This window comes from Camelus dromedarius, chromosome 3, assembly GCF_036321535.1.
Source record: "Camelus dromedarius isolate mCamDro1 chromosome 3, mCamDro1.pat, whole genome shotgun sequence".
Classification (NCBI taxonomy): Eukaryota; Metazoa; Chordata; class Mammalia; order Artiodactyla; family Camelidae; genus Camelus; species Camelus dromedarius.
In genome coordinates, this window is record NC_087438.1 from 436,229 (window position 1) to 458,812 (window position 22,584).

At 56.2% G+C, this 22,584-nt stretch overlaps 1 protein-coding gene and 1 long non-coding RNA gene across 5 annotated transcripts; one reads left to right on the forward strand and one right to left on the reverse strand.

The window, feature by feature from the left end:
• The first annotated feature begins 76 nt into the window (after positions 1-76).
• LOC105102183 (uncharacterized) lies at positions 77-4,436 on the forward strand. 4 transcript variants are annotated; one of them, XR_010377827.1, is made up of 4 exons: positions 295-1,266; positions 2,432-2,541; positions 2,926-3,037; positions 3,941-4,436. It is a non-coding gene; the product is annotated as an uncharacterized LOC105102183 (long non-coding RNA). The 4 variants fall into 4 exon arrangements; XR_010377824.1 differs by lacking the exons at positions 2,432-2,541; positions 2,926-3,037 and adding an exon at positions 77-268 and having other exon boundaries at positions 530-1,266; XR_004133599.2 differs by lacking the exon at positions 2,926-3,037 and having other exon boundaries at positions 296-1,266.
• A 1,677-nt stretch (positions 4,437-6,113) lies between these two features.
• Positions 6,114-13,753, reverse strand: LOC116149983 (uncharacterized). The gene is made up of 5 exons (XM_064484599.1): positions 13,670-13,753; positions 12,239-12,260; positions 11,951-12,131; positions 9,499-9,574; positions 6,114-6,505 (listed from the first exon to the last, which is right to left on the reverse strand). Exons 1-5 carry the CDS (start codon positions 13,751-13,753, stop codon positions 6,143-6,145), a joined length of 726 nt encoding a protein of 241 aa, XP_064340669.1. The 3' UTR covers positions 6,114-6,142.
• Between the last annotated feature and the right edge of the window lie 8,831 nt (positions 13,754-22,584).

A 22,584-nucleotide genomic window follows, 5' to 3' on the forward strand; every position in this document is an offset into this window, starting at 1 on the left:
TGGCCCCCACCCGACACGCCCCTCAGGCCCTCCCTGCGCGCTCTGGGCGGCTCCGCCCCGGCCCCTCCCGCCCGGGAGCGCGGGGCGATTGAGGCAGCCGGAGCGCAGCCTCTGCCTTACAAGGCGGGTCGGCGCGGGCCCCGGGGCCAAGCAGCTCCGCGCGGCGCGGGGCGGGGGCGGTGCCTGTGCGGCCCACTTGGCCCCCCGGGACCCCGGACGCGGGTGGGTGGATGGGCTCCCCGATGGGCCTCCCAGGCGGGGCGACCAGGTACTGGCCTCTCCACGGAGACTCGCGGGCCAACACGGGGATTCCGGGTAATGGGGCTCGGCCCCAACGGAGGGGGCTCAGGGTGGGGCGGGAAGTGCGGCCGCTCCACGAGAGTTTGGTGGACGGCAGGAGCGTGCGGCGAGCGCCTGGGTGGGGTCGGGCCGAGGCGGGGAGGCGGATCCGTGCCGGGCACTAGGCGCGGTGCGCAGCTGGGCCGTCTTCCCCGGAACAAGCGGCGGCTGCGCACCCCCCCCTCCACAGCCCCGCCAACTCCAGCTGGAGGCCTGCAGTCCTGCGTACGACATGGGCCTCCGCGGGTCACCCGTGAGAAAACCGCAGTCCTGTCTCTTCCCTTTTCTCCTCTTTTCTCGGGACACCTGCTGCCCCTCCCCACCAGGCAGGCTCTGCGCCGCGAGGGAGTGTCCCATCCTTGGGCAGGAGGTTGCTCAGCGGAAGGTTCTGGGGCCGGGCTAACGGGAGGGACTGATGCTGAGAGCTGGGACTTGGGGCGCAGGGCCTCCCTCTTTATCCTCCGGGACCCCCTCCAGTGGAGGCTGCCCTCCCCTCCCAGCTGCAGAGCCCACCCACCACCACCAACCCCACAGCATTCTTGCAGGCTCTGTCCTCGGTCCTGGCTGCAGGGACCGGGCCCCCACCCTGTACCTGGCCCTGCTCCCAGATCTCATCTGAATCAGAAGTGCCGGCAGCAGCTCCTGTCTACGCCCAAGATTCCAGCCAAGCCAGGGAGCCCGGCGAAGGCAGCAGAGGAAGCTGGAGAGCTGAACCAGAGAAGGGGCCATGCGTGCTGCTGTCCGTGAGGACGGGTTTTCCTGACTCTTCGGGAACCAAGGATGAGCAGGCTCACCCCACCAACACCAATGTGGTCCTGGTCCCAGTGCCTTCCACTCAACCCCTCTGGCTTCTACTTCTGCACAAAACTGGCTCAAGTTAGGCTTCTAATTCTTGTTCCCTGGAAAGTTGCACACTCCGGAAAGCAGGCAAGTCCACAACTCTAGAGTCGGTGGGGGGAGTGTAGCTCAGTGGCAGAGCACACGCGCAGCATGCAGGAGGTCCTGCGCTCAATCCCCAGTGCGTCCCCTAAAAATAAACTTAATTACCTCCTCCACCAGAAAAAAAATTTTAAAAACGAACAAAAACAAAACACAAAATCCTCGAGTCGGAAAAACAGGGAAAACACAAAGTCACCTGGGTCCTGCTCCCCATGAGTGGCGGTCCTGACTAGGTTGAAGCTGGGCTGTGCCTTCACTGTCCCACACGGCTCTGAGCAGCACCATTGCTGGAAGTTACTACTAACAATGCAAATGAAATAACGAGAAATACTGCTCACTGTTAAGTTCCCCTTGTTGTGTTAGCCATGAGGTGAGCGTTTAATCCATTTTTCAAAACCTGTGCAAGGGGACCGCTCTGTAGGAGGGGTGATCAGCTGCAGTCTGAGCTCTGTCCTGGGCTTGCCTACACTTCTCAGCAGCAAGGCACAGAGGCCAGGCTGCATCTCAGACCAATCTTCAAGAAAATGTGTGAGAATATAGAAATACCTAGGGCCTAAGGGTAAATGTGATCACCACATAGTGCATCAGCACTAGTAGGTGTGCAAAGAAGCAAAAAAATAAGACCTATCATGAGAAGATAGTTCTAATTTGAAGCAAACCCAGAACTGACACAGGGCAGTAAGACAGAATTATGACTTATTCCACATGTGCTAAGAGTTAGAGACATGGGAGAGATTGCCGTAGATTAAATCCATGAAGTCAGAGGGCGTGCTTAGCATGCATGAGGTCCCGGGTTCAATCCCCAGGACCTTCTCTAAGACTAAAGAAAGACATAAACTGAATTATCTCCCCCTACGGAAAAAAAATTCATGGAGATAAAAACTACAAGGCTTGAGATGAGAAAAACACACTGACCAGGATGCCTGGCAGATTAGGCACTGAAGCAGCACAGCAATGCAGCTACCCAGAGTGAAGCAGAGAAGAGAATTTTTAAAAAACCATCAGGGATCTGAGGGACAGCTGCCACTGCCTACGTGTTTAATCCGAGTCCTCGAAGAGGAGGAGAAAATACTAGGGTTGGGGGTGCAGAAAAAATGCTAGAGGAAACAATGGCCAGAATGTTTCCAAATTTGATGTAAACTGTAAACCACAGGTGCAAGCAGCTCGAGGAACCCTGGACATAAGGACCGTGGGGGACACAGCATGGTGTCCCAGCCACCCTGCTCAGCACAGGCTGTGGAAACAGCAAGGGCAGCAGAGCAGGTGCGGGGGACACAGCCCACCTGTGCCCGGACGGCAGGCTTACGCTGGCTCTGCTTTGGGAAATGGCCCCACTCGCGTGCCTGAGGAGAGGGCACACTTCCTAAAAAGGGAGTCCAGTGTCCCGCAGACGCCTGGTGGACCCGGCTCATTCGCTGTGTTGTCCAAATCTGCATTTTCGCTCCTTTCCCAGTCCAGGGGCCTGACGCGGGTGAGGGGTGTGTTGAAAGCACTTCTCCAGCGTCCCTGTTGGCTTCTGTCAACGTTTGCTCTGCATCTGTTCCTTCTTGGTTTTTATCTTTGCAAAGTCCCCTTGGTGCAGATTTGTTAGTGGTAAACTCAGCTTTCATTTATCTAAAAATGTGGGGTTTGCTCTTTTTCCTAAAGAGACATTGCTGGGTACACGTGTCCAGGCTGACAGCTACTTTCTGTCACACGTGCACCGCTCCTTCTGTTTTCACCGTCGAGAAGGCTGCTGTCCGTCGGTCTTCCTCTGTAGGTGATGTTCCCTCTGTCTGATGGCCTTTAAAGTCACACTGTCTGTGGTGTCTGCCTCTCCCTACAAGATGTGCAGGAGTGGATTTCTTATCTGTGCAGCTGGTTATAGATGAGGCCTTCTGCACCTGCTCATCATGCCGTGTAATTTCAGGGAAACACCCACAGCATCTCTTAGAATCCCCCCGACAGTCTCTTGTCTCCCTGGTCTCCAGCCAGACTTGTCTTAGGCCCCATTCTGTCCTCCAGTGCTTAACCTCTCCTTCATGCTGTCCATCTCTCACCCTCTCTCCTGCATCTGCTTTCTGAGTAATTTCTTAGGATTACTTTCCAGTTTAATCATTCTTTCTTCGGCTGTGTTTAATCTGCTGTTTAATTTAGCTGTTAAGTTTAATTTAACAGGTGTATTTATTCCTGAAAGCTGTTTGGGTCTCTTACGTACCTTCCTGACACGTAGAAAGCCTTCTTGTGGCTCATTCTCGGGGTTTTCCTGCATTTAAATGTATCATGCATCCTATGGAATATTCTGCATTTCCAGTTCCAGACCAGAAGCTTCTGGGCCTAAACCCCCTTTATTGTCGCCTTTGACTCCCACTCACATTGGTGTGTTTTCTTTGTGGCCTTTGTTCGTGAGCTTATTTGGATCGATCTTAAACTCTGAAGCCTAGAAACCTACGCGGTGTAAGCTCTTAGCCTTAGTTCAGCTCGTTTCTGCCCGAGCCCCCGAGTTAGCCTTGGACTCTTGCAGTCAGCCCTGCTTTTGGTTCAAGGCCTGGTTTCCAAGAAGCCCCATCCTTCTGTGTGCTCACGCTTCACCTCCAAGCTCACTTTCTTTCTCTAGTTTCTTGACGATTTTCTTACTTTCTTTAACTGAGGATGCCATAAAGATGCATTTTTTCATCAACAGATGACTGGATGGGGAAGCTGTGGTATATATACACATGGAATCCTACTCAGCCATAAAAAAGAGTAAAGTAATGCCATTTGCAGCAACATGCATGGACCTGGAGATCGTCATTCTAGGTGAAGTGAGCCAGAGAGAGAAAAGTGCCACATGACATCACTATATCTGGAATCTGAAAAAAGGGACACAAATGAACTAATTATTTGTAACTTAAATGACTGATTTCTTGAACATGTGAAGCACATCTGACTGTGCTTTATAATTGGATCACCGCATTCTGTTGATCCTTATTTTGTGGTTGGCTTTATTCCTTTGATGACTAAGTAAGTTTAAAAAGCTAAAGATCTAAACTGTTCTTAGAAACAATGAACAGCACATGTATGTAAACGGAAACAAATATGTGCAGTGTGTTGTACACGTGTATTTACATATAATACATTATATATGTGCAAAGTGTAACAATTCTACCTAATAAAACTGAAAAATGAAAAAAAAAGCATTTTTTAGCAAGTCTAATTGTTTTGTAGTGAAACCTCCATCCTGCAGCCTGGAAACCCTTTCTTCATGTCTCATTTGCTGGGTCTTAGTTCAAATCCGTGACTCAGGTGGGCATGGGTGTATTGCCCATCCTTTGGTCAGTGCTTTCCAGCTTCTGAACCTGTTTCCTACTAGGGGGCCGTCTGGCTTCTGGGCTTGAGTGGGAGGCAGAGACCATCCCCCCCGGATGCTGGAGGCTCACCTTTCTTCAGGTCGAGGTCAGGTGAGAGGCTGGGTTCCCCCAGGAGCCCACATGGACTTTCTTACGCGTGCAGTCAAGGCCGCTCCTGTGACCACAATCCAGTCAAGTCACTCGGGTGACAGCAGGTCCACTAGCAGGTCTGGGGGGGACGGGTCTCTGCAGACTTAGGGGGCTGGGGCAGGAGCCAGAGTGCAGCTAGCAGCCCAGAGGGACCCTGCCCCAGTGGAGGAAGGCAGAGGGGGCTGGGGGTGGGCAGGGAGAAGGTGCGGGGTGGGTGCCCCAGGAGGCAGGCAGGAGGGGTCAGCAGCCTCCAGCTTGGAGGCAGGGCCCACTGACCACGTTGATGGGGACAGGGAGGGTGGGGCGTGGCTGCAGGAGGGCTGGCTCACCCTGGAGAGGCCCAAGGGCCCACGGGGGTCTTCCTGGTGGTCCCCAAGGGAGAACACAGCTGTCAGGAGGAAGGACCTGGAGACAGACTCAGCGACTGAAGAAGATCATGGGAGTGAGCAGGTGAGGCCAAGGGTCTACTGGTGTTCGACCACGTGTGCTCACCTGACGAGGGACCACACAGGTGGTCCTGCAGGGTCAGGCCTCTGGGAAGCAGACGTCATTACCACGTAGCTCACGTAGCCCACGGAGGAGGAAACGGGAATGTTAAGGAGCCTGCCCCAGGGCCACCTGCTCCAGGAAACATGGTCATAGCAAGCGTGACCACGGTGGCACCAGAGTGTGGCTGCCACTGGGCCCACCAGGGCACCTCCTGTGGTGACCCAGTGTAGGCGAGAGCCTGGCCAGCTAGGGGGCAGGGAAGTGGCGGTTACGAGGCTGGGGCCGCTCCCACCTGGGGCCTGGCTTGGGCCCAGACCAGGCCTGTTCACGCCGGGCTTCAGAGCCCAGCGCTGGGTGGCTCAGGTGTGGGGGACCCGAGAGCTCTGAGCCCGGCTCACCGGCAGCCCTCCACCGGAAGCAAGGACTTAAAGTCTACCAAGACTGAGTTCAAGCTTATTGCCATTACAATTCAGTTTTATGACTTTCTATAAAACTGACTAAGGAATTCTTTTTTTTTTTTGACTAAGGAATTCTGAAGAATTTTCTTCAAAGCTACTTAAATTCATCACCATTATCAACACTGACAATCAATGAAAGTGAAAACACTGCACCCCGCCCGCCTCGAGTCCGCCCTCCTTCTGGAACAACAGAGACGTGATTAGGAACCTGCGCTGCCGCTAAAGCACAGCTTCCGAAGCGAGTGAGACGCAGAGCTCGTTCAAACCTTTCCAAGCGGCCCAAACCGGAGTGGGGCTCTGTTCCCTCCTCTTCCCCTGCTTAGGAAGAGCGTGAGGCCCTGTGCAGGTGGCGTCTGAAGGTGGGCATCAGGTGCCCAGCGTCTCTGCCTCCAAGTGGAAGCCGGGCCAGCTCTGCGGGGGGGGGGGGGCTTCTTGGGGGTCTTGGGGGATGAACTTGCTCTAAACGCCCGGAGGGGGCCCGTCCCTGGGCTCCTCCGAGTCCTTGGGCATCGTGATCACAGTGAAGGAGGTAGTGTCCCCAGGCTTGGTGGCCCCTTGGAGGGGGCAGCCCTGCTCCAGACGGATGAGAGAGGTCATCTCAATCCCACACTCCCTCTGAGCGGCCCGCAGGCCCTGGGCCGACCGGGTGGCCCACAGAGCTGCCTCCTGCTCAGGCTCTGACTGTCCTCGGGGCGTCTCCTGGATGGCCTGCTCCTCCTCCAGCTTTGGCATATAGATGACGGTGGTCTCCAGCACCCAGCACTCCTGGCGTCCAGGGAGGGCGTCCTGGGGCCTCAGGGGCTGCACATCCTGGTTGCCATCCTGCAGAGAGTGCGGGAGTGGGAGGTTTTCCAGAGCCGACTCCCCAGACGGGATCTCGGAGGAGAGGGGCTCCTGGATGGGGCACTCGGCCAGTGCAGGACCCTCAGCTCCTGTGGGTAAAGGAACTGTTACCACGGGCACCTAGGAGGAAGGGGCGCAGGGGGCACACAGCATGGAGCCCCCACGGCCACAGCGCATGGCTGGCCTTCCCGTGAAGACTGGCAGGCGCTCCTGCACCTCTTGCTGGGAGGTGGGGCTGGCTCCCGGCTTGGCCCCCAGGAGAGCACCTGGGGGCCCACATGGAGCCCACTCGCAGCTGGGGCTTGGAGCACCCTCCTCCCCAGCCCGGCTCCCCCCGCCCGACCCTAGTCACAGCAGCCGAGGGTCTCCACGACCCTCATTGCGAAGTATAAAAACTTTCACCACATCAGAGAAAAATGAAGGAGTGACAGCCCAGGTTAGGAGCCCCGGGTGGGGACCCTGTGCGTCCTCTCTGGTCACGTCCCCTCCCACCTCCGTGGCCAACAGGTGAGCACGCGGGCAGCCTTCCCTCCGCTGTCACACGCGTCCAGTGTGCCTCGCACACGCAGCCAGGCTCTCTAAACAGCTTTGCTGTCTACCGCCCGTTTTTCACCATCACAGATGAAACCAAAGCCCTCTCCATTTTCCTCCTCCCCAGGGCATGGAGGCCGCGTCAGCCTGTCCGGTGGGCCTGGGTCTGCGACGCTGCCTGCTCTCGGTGAGCGCGACACGGCCCCTCTGGAAAGCACCCCTGAGCTTTGTAACTTCTCCACGGGTCCTGCGCGTCTTCTGTCAGAGTTACTCCCAGTGACTCGTTTTCTAGAAGTGCTGTTGTCCATTTTCCCCTAACGCTTGTGACTCACGTGTGGAAACGTCCGTGTGACCCTCACTCTGACCAGGCCCGCTGGTGGGGTGCTGCTGCCGAGGCCCTCCCAGCACGCTCGCTGCTCAAGGTGCGACTCAGCTTTGCTCTGGCCTCCATTAGGATGAGCGAGGTCAGTTCGTGAATGACTCCTTGGAAGATAATCTGTCACTAGATATTTTAAAGTATCTTTCCTTTTGTCAGTTTGCTCATGATATGTCTAGAATTTTATTTAATTTTATTTGTATCCTACGACAGGGTTGGCAAATTCTCAGCCATTGTCTCTTTAAAGATTGCCTCTCCCCAACCTTCTCTCTCCTCTCTCTGGGACTCGGCTCGCAGGAAGCACAGCCTTCGCCCTCGGCCGGCCCTCCTCTTCATGTTCGGCGTGTCTTGGCCCCGGTGCACCGACTCCGGCAGGGTCCTCGTCTGCCATTCTCACCGGGGCTGTTTCCAGCCGTGACTGCTGCGCTGTTGAGTCCATCAGTCAATTTGTACATTTCAGGGGTATTTTTTGCATTTCTGTGTGTTTTATTCAGTCCTTTTTCAAAAGTGGTAATTTAAAACATTCTTCTGTTCTCTCCAGATATTCTAAACTTTGCCTTTCATTTCTCTAAAGAAAATCATCATAGTCACGTTGTGCTTCCATCTTCTGCCTCCGGCCTGAAGTCTCTGTGTGTCTGTTTCTGCTGTGCTTCTGTTGGCCTCACTCAAGGGCTTTGTTTCCATGTGTGGTCAGTCACTTTTTATTGAAGCTGCTCATTCTCTTGCAATTCTGTTTGTGATTCTTGGTGATTCCTCGGACGGGCTCGGCCTGGCTCCCAGGGGGCTGGGCCTGGCTCCCTCTGTGTCAGGTCTCAGCTGGTGGGTCTGTGGGACCACCCGCCTGCCGCAGAGCCGGGGACAGCCTGGAGTTCCCTGCAGTCAGCAGTGAGTGATCTCCTCTTTTCCTCTCACCTCCAAGGTTTGAGAAGGCCAGTTGTTCCTGTGTCCTTTGTGGGTACAGAGCTGGGTCCCTCTGGTTCACCTCCACAGTGGGGTACAGCCATTTGGGGGTCCCAGTTTTATAGGACAACTTACCCCAACTTTGGCTCTGAACTGGCCTCCTGTGCATCTGTGAAAACCGAGGGCAGCAGGCTGGCAGGTGCCCTGGGGTTCTCTCTGGGCTTCCTCTTTGCCGCCGTCCCCGGCCTGAGAATCCCTCACTGCCTGGCAGTTCACCATCCCCTCTAGGGAGACTTGCGCCGGGCCCGGCGCTCCCTCCCACACCCCGGCGCTTTGTCCAGAGCGTGAACGTCCCAGTAATCAACTTGCAGACTCCATTGTTCCATCTCTGCTCCTCTCCCTCTCGTTTAAGCCGTCCGTACCTCGTGGCCCTTGTAGTCCACCTTACGTGGACTTACGTCAGAGTCAAGCCCAGTCTCTGTCTCCTTCCCAGCAGTCGGAGTCTTTGAGTCCTACATCGCAGGCATGCTGAGAAGACGTGTGCCCTCCAGAAGCACCTTGTGTGCCCTGAAGGAACGTAATCGTCCCGGAGTCCGTTGTTTAAAAGCTGAGTGACACCATCTCAAAAGCAGTCTGGCAGGATGAAGACGTGCCAATGATGAACACTCTGCCTGAAACTACTCGAAGCTCTGGCAGGCGGGCCACGGCGGCGCCGACTCTGAGCACGCGTACTGCACGCTGGACCTCTTGTCTCAACTGAAGGTCAGGCTCCCTTGCTCTGCGTGGTCCCCGTCCCTCATCGGGATCCAGAGCCCAGACTGGTGGCCGGGCGGGAGGACGCCCAGAGCAGCCCTTGGTGAGGTGCAGTCGCCTGCAGGCGGCTGCTTCAGTGGGCGTCCAGCTCCACCTCCTGGGCCCAGCTTCCTGGCACTGGGGGGGGGGGGGGGGCGGGGGCGGGGCAGGGCAAACGCGCAGGGCGTCGGGGAGCTGGCTGCTGACCGTCCGGTGGGCTCGAGTGTGTCCTGCACAACACGGAGACAAGCCTCCAGCCCTGACTTTCCACGGTGATTTCTCTCTTTCCTCCTATTTCTTTAGCAAACATCTAACTCTCTAGAGAATCAAACTTGAGCAGCTCTCAAATGACCCAGACTACAGAATGTCTTACCTGAAGCGAACACTTCATTTTCAGCAGCATCTCCGGCTGCTGTCTGCCCTGTTTCCTGTTGTTGATCCCTTGCAACCTACAGAAAGAGGAATAATTGGGAAGATACAATGCGGTTTTCGTCATACGGCCAGAGGGGACGACGTGGCGGCAAGAAGGCGTCGTGGAGAAAGACAGACCTGCCTCTCCCCGACGGGACCCGGGCAGCACCGCACCTCTCAGAACGCCCGTCTCTGTGTGGGGCGAGGACCATGGCTGCACTGGGGGAAGGGTGTCGGCTTTCTGTCTGCATGTGCGTCAGGACAGACACCAGCGCTTCGCCTGGCGTGTAGGTGGGGCACCAAAACGGAGGGAAGTGAGGGTACCTTCTCCACACAGCCGCTTGATGGTGCTGAGTTCTGGCTACCAGGAAGCCCCAGTGTTTCTCACCCACATCTGAAGGCGAGCATTCTGCTCCTTGCCCTGTGCTGCCCTGACCCAGCGGACTGGTGCCTGCTCGTCACAGACAGGAGGGGTGACCAGAGTTCTTGCCAGACTCGCTGAAGGGCCAGGGACGGTACTTCTACTCTCAGTGCTGCGTGTGGCATGAACCAGCGGCTGGGACTATGCAAGGTTTTTCTTTGGAAGTTTTGCAAGACCTAGAGGGAAAAACGTCACTAGGAGACGTCTTTACCAAAACAGCACATTTGCAATACGGTGTGGCTCCCTTCCTTGATCCAATACTTAAGATTTATAGTTGAGAGGTAAACAGATACATAAATGAGTAAAAATATAACTTCAGGGGGAAAGTAGAAGGGAAACCCTTGCTGGGCCAGAAATGACAACTCCCCGAAGAGGAGAAAGAAACGGGCCCAGAGACGTGGTCGGAGGCTGGTGCTGTGGAGGCACGAGAGGCCCTCACGGAGCCCCGGGGCTGGGCGCGGCTCCCGTGGCCAGCGCGCCGGGTCACCTGCGGGCTGAGCAGCGGGGCGCTGGGTGCTGGGACAGGCTTTCTGGATCTGCAGGAGCCACAGAGCGTCTGCCCCCAGAGGAAAGCGGTGGGGGCGGTAACCTCGGGGCGGACGTGGGAGGGAAACACACGCAGGAAGGGGGGCTCCAGAAGGAAAGGTGGGCCGAGGCACCGCCACAGAAGCCTGAAGGTTTCTGACGGTGAGGGGAGCGAAGCGTTGCCTCGCGTGGAAGTGGAAGCGGGTGACAAGCCTGGCAGGCGCAGCAGGGAGGACAGGCAGAAGACGGCGTGCTGAGGGGGTGTGCTCCACGTGCGCCGAATGATGCAGCGCCAGTTTACCTTAGGACAAGGGGTGCGGCGGGCGGCTTCAGAGGCCGGCCCTCCACTGAGCGACCGTGCTGCCTAAAGGAGCAACGACCACTGTATCTCGCTTGGGAGCCCAATCGGTCCTGGAGCATCTGGGGGGGACGGAGCCCCTGCCCCGGCCCTCGAGCCCTGCTGCGGCTGCGTGGGGAGCAGCTGGCTGAGGCGACCACTGGGGACTCTGCACTGTGGGGGTTTGAGGCTGTGAGCTTTGGCTGGTCCGGCCTTGCCCCAACGGTGGGCACAGGCGCCTGCCTAGGTTTTGGCCTCCTTGGTGGCAGCAGCTTCCCTCCGTGCCATCTACTTGAATGTGTAAAGAGACAGAATCTTTCCCCCTTCATTTGCAGCCAGACATTTAAGGAAATCTTTGTCAGGTCACTGGCTGACCACAGGGATAATGGAAGAGAAACTTCAGTGACTCAAAATACGCATTTTGCCAAAGCAGTTTGGAAAAGTCACAAACACACAGTTCCAGCCCTCAACAGGCAACAATCTGTAACACTTAAGGAGTGAGAGGGTCCGTTACCAGAGCCACCACATTGCCAGACTCAGGATGTCCAGTTACCAACAAAAAGCCATAAAACATACAAAGAGACAGGAAGCCTAGACTTCCAAATTAACAAAGACATTAAATCAGCTTTAGAGTCTTAAACACGCTCGGGAAGCCGGGGGACATCACGGATACAGAGCTAAAGGAAATAAGGAGACTGGAGCATGGACAGAGGAGCGGAGCAGCAAAGAGGCGGGCAGCGTGCAAAGAAGCCAAACCAACCCTGGAGCTGAGAAGCACAAACACTGAAACAAAAAGTTCACTACAAAAGCACAACAGACGTGAGCGGGCAGAAAAGAGGGTCAGAAAACCTGATGACAACGGAAGTCACCCATTCCGTTCTGACCACACAGAGGAAAGAATGGAGGCAGGTGTGCGGAGCCTGGCAGACCCACGGCCTCCACCCAGGGGCGCAGCACACGCATTGTGGGGGTCCCGGGACAGAGCAGAAGAATAGCTGAATAAATAATGGCTGAAAACTTCCCAAATCCGATTTTTAAAAACCATGAATCTACAGATCCAAGAAGCTTAACAAACGCCAAGCAAGACAAACTCAGAAAATCCACACAGATTTGCAACAGCTGGATTCTTACCCTAAAGAGGGGATTCTGAAAGCAGCAAGAGAAGCTGCTAACTCAGGCAGGAGACCTCCGGCGTGACCAACAGCCGACTGCTGGGCAGCTTCCACGGAGGCCGGCAGGCAGGGCGTGCCACCGCGGAAGTCCTGGAGGAAAAACGCCCGCCAACCAAGATTCCAGCACCCCAGACAACGATCTTTTAAGAATGATGGAGAAACTCAGTCTCCGGTACACAAAAGCTGAGGGGGCTGACCACCAGCAGACCAGCCCTACAGAGACGCTGAAGGAGCTTGCACAGCTCACATGGCCCTCCAGAGTCTTCAGGCTGAAATGCAGACACTGGGCGGCAACTCAGAGCCACAGAAGCGGCGGCGAGCAGGGCAAGGTGCCTGTACAGGTCAACGCCTAAGCCGGTGGCAGTGTGCTTTTCTCTGGTGACGCCCCCCCCATGTGACTTACATGCATGGCGCAACTACACGTCTCTGTTCATGGTGCACGGTGTGGCGCTCTCCACGGCAGGAGGGCCAGGTTGTGTGGGGGCAGTGTCTGTGCTGTTGAAACTAAGCCGCTGCTGTTCAGAGCGGCTGCTGTAAATTTAAGATGTTACTTATAAGCCTCAAAGCAACCACTGAGAATGCACAAAAATGCACAGAAAGGGAAAGGAGAAAGGACTCAAAATGGCAAGGAACAAAGTTCAGCTAAATACAGAGGGCCAGCAACGCAGGGGCTGAGGAACAGAGAACACACAGAAAACCTCCGGAATACAGACAGCTGTTGGCAGAAGTAAGTCCCTGCTGGTAATTACTTTGAACATAAATGAAGCTGGGCTCACACAGACCCCCTCGTCTGCGCGGCCCTCGGTGGTCTATGGCGGTGTAAACAAGACAAAAACGAAAAACTCCCCAAAACATAAATGAAGCTGGAAAGGGCAGAAATCCTGTGGGAAGAGGTGAACCTGGACCCCTGCCTCATTTCATACAAATAAACAGCAGAATAAGGACTCTGGTCTCAAAATCAAAAATTTAACACTTTTGGCATAAAGTGTAGAAGTCTCTCTGGTAGATCTTCGGGTGTAAGAGTTATTAACCAAGACCAAACAGCACTATCTCCAAAATGTTTGTAAATGTGGCTGTATCAAAACTCATGGCTCAGGCTCATCAAAGGTCTTGTTCCGTTAAACAGCGAGTCGAGTACATGGCATCTCTGCCCGCCAACTCGCTCACCTGACAGGGCGTCGGGAACCAGGCGCGCCCTCGCACACGCGCGCGCACACACACACACACGCACACACACACGTGCATACGCACACACACGCACGCACACACACGCACACACACGCGCACACGCACACACACACGCACACACACGCACACACACGCATACGCACACACGCATACGCACACACAAACACACACGCACACACACACGCACACACACACGCATACGCACACACAAACACACACGCACACACGCGCGCGCGCACACGCACACATACGCACACACACGCGCATACGCACACACACGCACACACACACGCACACACACGCGCACACGCACACACAGGCACACGCACACGCACACACACACGACTTCCCGCACTCAGCTTCCCGCCGTCTGAGCGTCGCCCCGCCCGCTCCGCCCCGCTGCGCTGTCACACAGGCCATCCAGCCCTGTCAGCCTCAGGCTTGGAGGGGCCTGACTTTCCTCCGTGGGCCCCACCACGCCCGGCCTTACCTGCAGCGACGGGGAGCCCTCCAGGCTGCGGCTGCTGACGGAGCTCGGGCACCTGGACGGCGACAGGAACTCCTTACGCTTCATTCTGCTGGGGTGGCAGGGGACAAGACCCACGTCAACAGGGAAGCCCCTCCTTGTGGGGGGGCTCTCGCAGGGCTGCTGTGTCCTGCAGTGTTGCCGCTGTGGTCTCCCGCTTGCCTGCACAGCCTCGGATGGTGGTGGGGGGGACTCAGGGGCTCGGGGTTTGTGAGAAACAGGCCCAAGGCTCACATGGGAAGGACGTCCATGCTGAGAGACCTTCCACCCGCTGGTAGAAAATTAAAGCAAACCGCCTGGTGGGTCCTAGCAGCTGAAGCCCCTTCACCCTTGGACAAGCAGCTCCCGTGCGCAGCGGGCCCTCTGCACTCCTCCGTGCCCTCCACCGGGTCAGCTTCTGCACCAATGTGGCTGCCACTCAGACCAACAGCCCAGAAGCCCCACCCGTCCATCCGCAAGCCTTTGGGAGTGGAGCCCCCCTTCCACTCAGTGTCCCAGGCCCGCATCTTCACACACCAGGCACCACCTAAGGGGGCTTTTTCGGGCCAGGTTGAGCCCAAGGCCCTGGTGTCCAGGGGCAGGGGCTCAGCTGTGCGGTCAGTGTGGTTGGAGTGAGTCTGGCCGCGGCTGTCCAGATGCCAGTTTGTTCACCTGAGCAAATTGCCAGGTTTACCCTAGAAACACTTTGCAGCAAAAAAGGGCCAGACTTGGTTGTGTATCCCGGCCAGGGGATTTGCAAACTTACACCGTGTTAGTGTAACTACTGTTCACACAGGTAACCCTTCCATGAAACAGGGTTAGCTCATTTTCCTGTTGGAGACGTAAAGTCTGGACTGAAGACAACAGAAGGCTCCAGCAGAGAGGGAGGGGTGCGTCTCAGAGCTGGAAGGGCCTCCACCCGCCAGCATCCCACCCTGCCCTCCTCCTGGCAGAAGGGTGTTCTCGGCACGGAGGCTTTCAAGGCTGGTCTCCAAAGTCTTGTCCAGGAAGCCTGCGCCTCTGGGCTGCAGGCTGCGGAGACAGGGACGCCGCCAGGGCCGAGGCCCAGGACGCTGGAGCTTCCAGACCAAGACTCAGGAAGGCGGTGGGACTTCCTCGTGGAGCTGGGCTGCTGGGGACACGGCGCTGGTCCCCCCAGAACACGTCCATTAATAAAATGGGGGAGGAGGACGGGTCCCCAGACCCCCGTGCCCACTGGCCTAGCCTGTCGACGTGAGTGGGTTTGTGAGCGTGCGGAGGGACGGAGAGGTGTTCATGCTCTGTGTGGGCATTGCCCTCGAGGTGGTGTTCCGCGGCGGGGGTATTTTTATTTCGCACGCTGTTACTGCTGTGTTTAGATGGGTACAACGAACACCTAGTTGGGTACTAAAGACTCAGGCTCCCCTCATCTCAAACCTCATCTCAAAGTCGCCCCGACCCAGGGCTGCCGGCCGGGACGGCTGGAGCCCGCTGGCCCCCGACCCATCATGATGCAGACCTGGCCCCACGCACGTTCACAGGGAGAGGAATGCGTGAGCCCTACTTGTGTCTGCGTGTCAGCCCAGACGTCAGTGCAGGAAGACGCGGAGGAGGAAAGAGGGCCCTTCGAGCCGGGGAGGCGTGGGGGCACACGGAGGAGCCGGCAAGGCGGGGGCGGCCACTAACAGCTTCGTGTTCTGTCCATGCCCTGTGGCCTCTGCGGAGGAATTACTGTCCCGAGGAATCTGAGTTCAGATGGGCTTAGAGCTATTTCTCAGACTCACCTCAGTGCAGGTGAGCTCAGCTGGGCGGCCAGTTCCTGTTGGCGAGAGGGTGGGAACGGTCATCCCTGAGGTTAGGAAGGAGCCCTGCTGACCTGCGCTTGCCTCCCCCCACATTCAAGCCCAGTATTGGTGGATTCGAGTCACGCTACCTCGGGGGCTCCTGGGTCCAGGGAAGGGTCCCTGGTGGCATGGCCCCTCCCCCCACCCCCGAGTTCCGGCCGGAACTGTGTCCCCTCCCATTTCATGTGCTGAAGTCCTGGCCCTGGAGACTTGGAACGTGACCGCATCTGGGGACGGGGCCTCCGCAGAGGCCATGATGTTAAATGTGGCCACGGCGGGGGTGGTCCTGCCCCTTGTGTTCTTGTGCCAAGAGGAGATCAGGGCCGAGCTGCCGGACAGCACGGAGGGCACAGCCAAGGATGGGGCCTCAGGGGACTCCAAACTCAGTGACGCCCTGAACTCAGAGCTTGGCTGCCAGAACCTGAGGACATAAAACCCTGGGCTCTGGCCCTTTGTGATGGCGGCCCCATGTGCCCATCCTCCACTCTCTCAGTAAAGCCGGGCACGGGGTGGCTGGGCCACATGAAAGGACGAATTTGACTCGAGGTGCCGATGGCCTGGCCTCCCCGTGTCTCAGCCCCACGGGGTGTCGGTGCACATTCCGGTTAGAGCCCCGCCGGTGGGGCGTGGCGGCCGTGACCGTGGCTTTAGTCCGTTTCCTCACCGCCTGACGGTGTCGGCGTCTGTCCACGTGCTCACTTGCCACGGGTCCCGCTGGTGAAGTCTGTTCAGATCTAACCTCAACCCTAACTCTAAGTTTTGATGAGGCCCAATGTACCATTTTTTCCTTCTCTTTTCAACTAAAACAATTTAAGTATTACTTAATACATTTTTACTCTAAAAATCATGCAAGCACACATGACACTTTAGCTAACAGTTTCCGAGGTTCAGTCACCCTAATGTGTTTTCACGCATTTCCTGTCAGTCTTTTCTTCCCTAGTCACAGGTTTGGGGTTTGCTCATGTGGCCGCAGCTATGCCGCACGTGTGATCTAGACCCTGCTTTCCCTGCTTACCAGATCACAAGCATGCACGGTTTTATTGCCTCGTCTTCAAAGCCAGAATCCTCATCGTCTATCAGGACTGGGCATCCGGCCTGTTCTACGTAATCGTTCACCTAAATTTGGGTTGTTGGTGACTTCAGGCTTTCGTTATTATAAGCGTGTCACCGTGAGCACCTCTGCAGGGAAGCGCAGTCCGCACTCGTGGCTGGGTCTTTGCTAGTAACAGGCACTCGAGTGCTTCCTGCGTGCGGGGGGCTGTGCCAGGGCGTGGGTTATCTTGTTTAATCTCTACCAGAAAACCTGGAGGCAGATGATTTTGTCACCCTCGGCTCACAGAGGAGGAGGTCTGCACAGGCTCCCCACCCGGGGAGCCGGCAGCACTGGGTTGCACCAGGAACCCTTAGGGTCTGTTTTCTTCTCGGGAGGGCAGTTCCTGGGTCGCGAGTTTATTAACGGGTTTGCCCAAAGGAAGCCCTTTTTAAAAATAACCTTGATGTGCTAATGCACATCATGGTGGCGGTACTGGGCATCTAAGAGAGTGGACGGTGTGCATCCGCTGTGTGTCGGATGCTGGGGGTGCCAGCTGAGCAGGCTGTGTAATCGTCTCACATGGTGACAGAGTCATGCTTGTGGTGCCACATCAGGGAAGGCTGTGCCTAACACAGGAGCGCACACGTTCTAGTGTGTGACTTCTTCCAGGAGCACAAAGTCGGGGGAAACACAGTGACAGTGCCGGCGCCCACGGAAGGGCTTCGGCCATTCAGACAGACCGTTACAACCAGGCGGGCCTGGTCCGCACGTGCACCTTTATCATTTGCTTCTTGGAGGCTGAGCGCACTGTCTGGGCCCCTGTGCTGAGTGTGACATCCACCGCATGAGAGGGCAGGGCCAGGCTGGGGCGCCACCAGATGGTCAGTGCCTCTGCCACCGCTGTGCCGGGAGGGGTCACGGGAAGTGGCTGGGGGGGAGGTCATGCCGTAACTGGCCATAGTTTAAGCTGTGACCTCGTCACGGCGTTAAACCGAAGACCCTCAGACTCTACCCCTCTCTGGGCACGGAAGCTGCCTCTGGAGGTCATGCCAGCCCCACTGAGGACCAGCCCCAGTCTCTCCAACTGAACTCTGACCCCGGGCTCCGACGGCTCGGTGATGAATGCAGGGACCTTGTGCCCCTGCTGCCCAGAGACTCTCAGGGCAGCCCTTGTCTGGGATGATAAGTGGCCCGTGGAGACCACGGGGACAGAGTGCTGTCGGGGACACCGGCTGGTTTCACTGCACCAGGCTTGAGCCACACGCTTCCCTGCCTGTTTCTCTGTCTCACACACGGCCCCGCAGTTGAGAATGCTTTGTGTCACTCACTTGATTTTTCTGCTGTTCCTCACCTGGGCAGCCTCCTGGGGCCACCACAGACGCTCAGACAAGCCCATCAGACAAGCAAGCCCGATGCTGGCGTCCTCACCCCGCTCTCGGGGGCGGGACCCCACCCGGCTCCCCCCAGGCCTGAGGCTCACCTGGCTCAGCGAGGAGCTCTCGCTGCAGCTGGTGGTGGAGGGCTGGATGGAGAGTGCAGTGGACGACAGGAGCTCCAGGGACTTCAGGCTGGTGGGGGTAGGCGGGGGAAGGCACATGCATCAGCGAAGCCTGTCTGTGGTGGGGGAGGCTCCGGGGGGCCGCCGAAGGCTGCGGTACCGCCCAGCGCTCAACACTGTGGCTCTGCTTCTCCTGCAGAACCCGGGAAGCCGGCAGTTCCTGGGAAGCTGCGTTTGTGCTCGGGTTCCGGGCCCCGGGGAGGGGAAGGGCAGCAGGGGGAGAAGCCTGGACAGCGGGAGGCTGGTCCATGCGGAGCAGGGCCGGGCTGGGCCAGGCCTGGGTTTGGTGGGAAGGAGTTTCGGGGTCTCTGAGAGGAGCGGTGGTGTGGCTCGGAGGTCGTGGGTCCCTTGGTGAACGTAGACGGGGTAAGTGAGCTGAATAGTGTCCTCCAGAAACTCGTGTCCCCCCACGACCTCCTTGTTTCAAATGTGATTAGGGCCCTCGAGGTGTCCTCATCCCAGGACGAGGGTGGGCCCTCGACCCCTGACTCACCGTGTCCTTCCAGGGAGAGGCTGGCCAGGGCTAGCGGGAGGTGCCTCAAGCCTGGGACACAGGGGCCCGGGCCGGCAGCAGCAGGCTCCTCAGAGCTGCGGACAATGCCCTGCGACCCCTTGGTTGGGCTTCTAGCCGCCAACCCGAAAGAGAACGAATTTCTCTCGTGGTAAGCCACGAGGCTGTGGGAGTTTGTGGTGTTAAACCTTAAACTATCACAAGAGAGCTGTGCTGAGTTATCCACGGAGGCCCAGGGCGGTTGGGGTCTGCCTCACCCGGGGGCATGGCTGACTAACCCAAGGTCTGTCCATGCACCGGCACCATGTCCCTGGGCACAAGGAGTGGCACCTGTGTGGGGTGTCATAAAAGTTGCCCACGATATTTTGGGGGGACGTATAAAATAGGAGGCTGCAGGCTGGCTCGTGCGGCACCACCCGGGCTTCTTGTGGGGCCTGTGCGCGTGGCAGAAAGCGGCAGCTGCACAGACCTTCCCCTCGAGCTGGCACTGGGGGCGTCGGGGGTGGGGGTTTCACCCACTGCCCTGCCGTTGAAGTCACACCTGAGTGTGTGTCACGGGTTTAATTTTTAAGACTCAGTTAGGTACTATTAGTATTAAAGACCACCTCCTACCATCCAAATGTGGCCCCCATGGCCCTCCCCATCTCTGAGTGGTCCCATGTGGCCATCGGACCCTGTCAGCAGAGTTTGTAACCTCTGGGGGACTGGGCCAGGGGAGTAGCAGCAGCGTCCAGAGTAGGGGTCAGGGCTGTGCCGTGCAGGGTGGGGGTGGGCGCCCCACAGGGACCCCGCGTGGCCTCTCTCACACGGCTCGGCAGTCAGTGCCCCTGCGGCGCGATGGGAAGGCTGGGAGGGCCTGGAGGGCATCACCTAAGGGCTGGAGAGGGGCGTTGTGCACACGGGACGGTGCAGGCAAGCGGCTCGTTCTTTTTATCTTTTTAAAAACCCATTAGCTAAACACTCGTGAAAAGCGTTTGATAAAAGTAGCTTTGCCCCCGGTTTTACTGTGAAATAATTGGCACATTGTGCAGGTTTAAGGCTCACGACACGATTCGGTTTCGTATGTGCTGCGGAGCGATCAGCACAGCGAGCCAGCACTCCTCACCTCAGGTAGCTGCAGTTATTTCCCTTGAGGGGAGAACTTCTAAGATCTACTCTCAGAGCCACTCTCCAGCCCGTGACCAGTACTGCTCACCTAAAGGTGAACGTTCTCGTTGTGTCCCAGTCAGTCGTGTCTGACTTGGGGGAAGCTGTGATGGGGTGAATTACTTCATGTGTTGGAAGAGGGCAAAGCAACATGGGTTTGAACTGTGTGGGCCCACTTATGTGTGCTTATTTTGGACCCTCCGTGTGCACAGGTTCCACGTACGAGGACTCACCCAAGCTTGGATTGAAATTTCCATCTGTGGTTGGTTGAGTCCTCAGATCCAGAACCTGCAGACACGGAGGACTGACCGTGTGACGTGGTCATCTGTGGGTTTTGGTGAATGCAGGGGCTTCTGACACCGACCCCCCAAGGGTACCACGGGACGACTGCATTGCAACCCTAGTTCCTAGGACCTCAGAACGTGACCTTAATTGGAGAGTGGGTCTTTCAGAAGCCATGAACTTAAAATGAGGTCGTGAGGGTGGGTAATAATCCAATACCAATGGCAGCCTTATAAAAAGGCAGAGTCTGTCTCCAGAGACAGACAGGCTTGGAGGGAGGACAACGTGGGGAGACACGGAGAAGACCACCACCTACAAGCCACGGACAGGGGCTCGGAGCGGGCCCCGCGTGCTCAGGAGGACCCCCTCGCTGACACCTTGACTCCAGACTTCTGCCCTCCAGACAGCGGGAGAATCCGCTTCTGTTTTTAAACCGCCTGCCTGCGGTGCTTTGTCATGGCAGCCCTAGCAAATGGAAGCACCTACTGTAGCACCGAGCACGTTCCCTGTTCTCCACATCCGACGAAGAGATGAGCTCACAGGCTCACCGCGGAGACTGTGCGCACGTCCCCGCGATGCTGGCCTTCATAGTGGGCCACTCTCTGCTTTGTGATTTTGAAGGTGGAAAGGCCGTGCGCACTTCATGTGCGTGTGTGCAGTGTTCCGGGACAGAGAGGTCATTAACTTAGCGTTTGCTAATATGCAACACTGACACAAGGTGCATAGGCCTGACCCTTAGAGCTTGGATGAGACCAGACGTCATCGAAGGTCATAGAAAGACATTCAGAGCCAGCAGGCCCTGCTCTCTGACTGGCAGAGGGCGACGGGCATGGCCTGACTTCCGGTCAGTTGTGTGGAGGGACAGAGGCTCTGTCGTTTTGTAAGTGAGGTAAGTTGAGAACGAGCTACAGGCGCGGCCGTCAGTGTTAGTAATGGCAAGCTAGAGCTCTGTCTCCCGTTGCGCTCTCACGCCGTCTAAAAGCGTTCCATCACCTGAGCTGAGAGGAGAATGTGGCTGTTCCTCAGACAGAGCATCTGGAGGAAGCCCTGACTTACCCCTGCACCGACCAGCTCTTGCTGATGGCAGCTTCCTGTGAGGGGGAATGAAAATGAAGACATTGTAAAAGGAGAAATTGTTGCTACTTAGGGTATTTTGCAGAAAATTCAAACCTATTGTCATTTGACTTCAAGTCACGGCACTGCAGGGACTCCTGAGGTCGGGCAGTGCCTTTCCCCAGCCGTGTTCCGAGCTTGCGAGGACCCGGCAGTGGGACGGCGGGGCCGCACAGAGGGAGCACGGAGGGAGCACGGAGGGAGCACGGAGGTGTTAGACCCCGCCCACCGCGGCTCGCTGTGCGGCCTGGGAGTCAGACTTCTGACTCACCAGCGCTTGGCACATGGGTCTGTTGTACTTTGGCCCCTCTAGTTCATGGGCAGCGGTGTCTTCCAGGGCTATAAACTGGCGCCCCCAACCCTGGCGATGCTGCCCACCTTGGCACGTGCTCATTTGCCCCCCAAACACCCGTTTGCTGCAGTTTGTTCAAGGCTTTTGCTCGTTAAAAAAAAATGGGTCATTGGGTTCTGAGAAGTCTTTATATATTCTGGATACAAGTACATGGTTTGGAATATTTATTCCAGTCTGTGACTTACATTTTAATTTTTGTAATGGTGACTTTGAAAGAGCAAATGTTTTTAAGTTTGATAATGCCCAATTTTTCATTTTTTTCTTTAATTGTACTTTTGGTATCATATTAAAGAAAACTTGGCCTAACTCAAGATCACAAAGATTCTCCTCTGTTCTCTTCCTAAAGCTTGTAGTTTAGCTCTTAAAGTTAGCTTCGTGGGTGAGTTTGAGCTATTTGTGTGGGTGCTGTGAAGTGGGGCATTACGTTCATTTTTTTTAATTTTGCATGCGGTTATCCAATTATTCCAGCACTATTTACTGAAAATGTTCACATTTCTCCCCATTGAATTGCCTTGATACCTTGGTTTAAAGTCCATTGGCCAGAAATGTGAAGGTTTTATTTCTGGAGTTTCCATTCTGTCCATTGGTCTGTGTGTCTGTCCTTATGCTGGCGCCGTACTGTCTTGGCTACTGTAGCTTCACAGTGAATTTTGAAGTTCTTTTTCCAAATTATTCCTGCTACTCCAAGTCCTCTGAATTCCTATATACATTTTGAGATCAACTTGCTCTTTCCTTAAAGAAAAAAACTTCCTGGGAATTCAGCGGGGACCATGGTCAGCCTGTAGATCAGCTGGGGGAAGTTCTTCCTATCGTGACGATACTGGGCGCTCCAGCCCGTGAAGACGGTAAGCCTTTCACCTGGAGGGTGTTTAACTTCTCTTGCAATAGCTCCTGGCTTTACACATACGGGTTTGTACTTGTTTTTGTTATTTTATTATTTTTGATGCTACTGTGAATGAAACAATTTTCTTAATAGCATTTTCAGATTTTTTATTGCTAGTATATAGACGTATGACTGTTTTTAATATTGATTTTGTATCCCACCACCTGGCCAAGCAACCTTATTTCTACGAGCTTTTTTG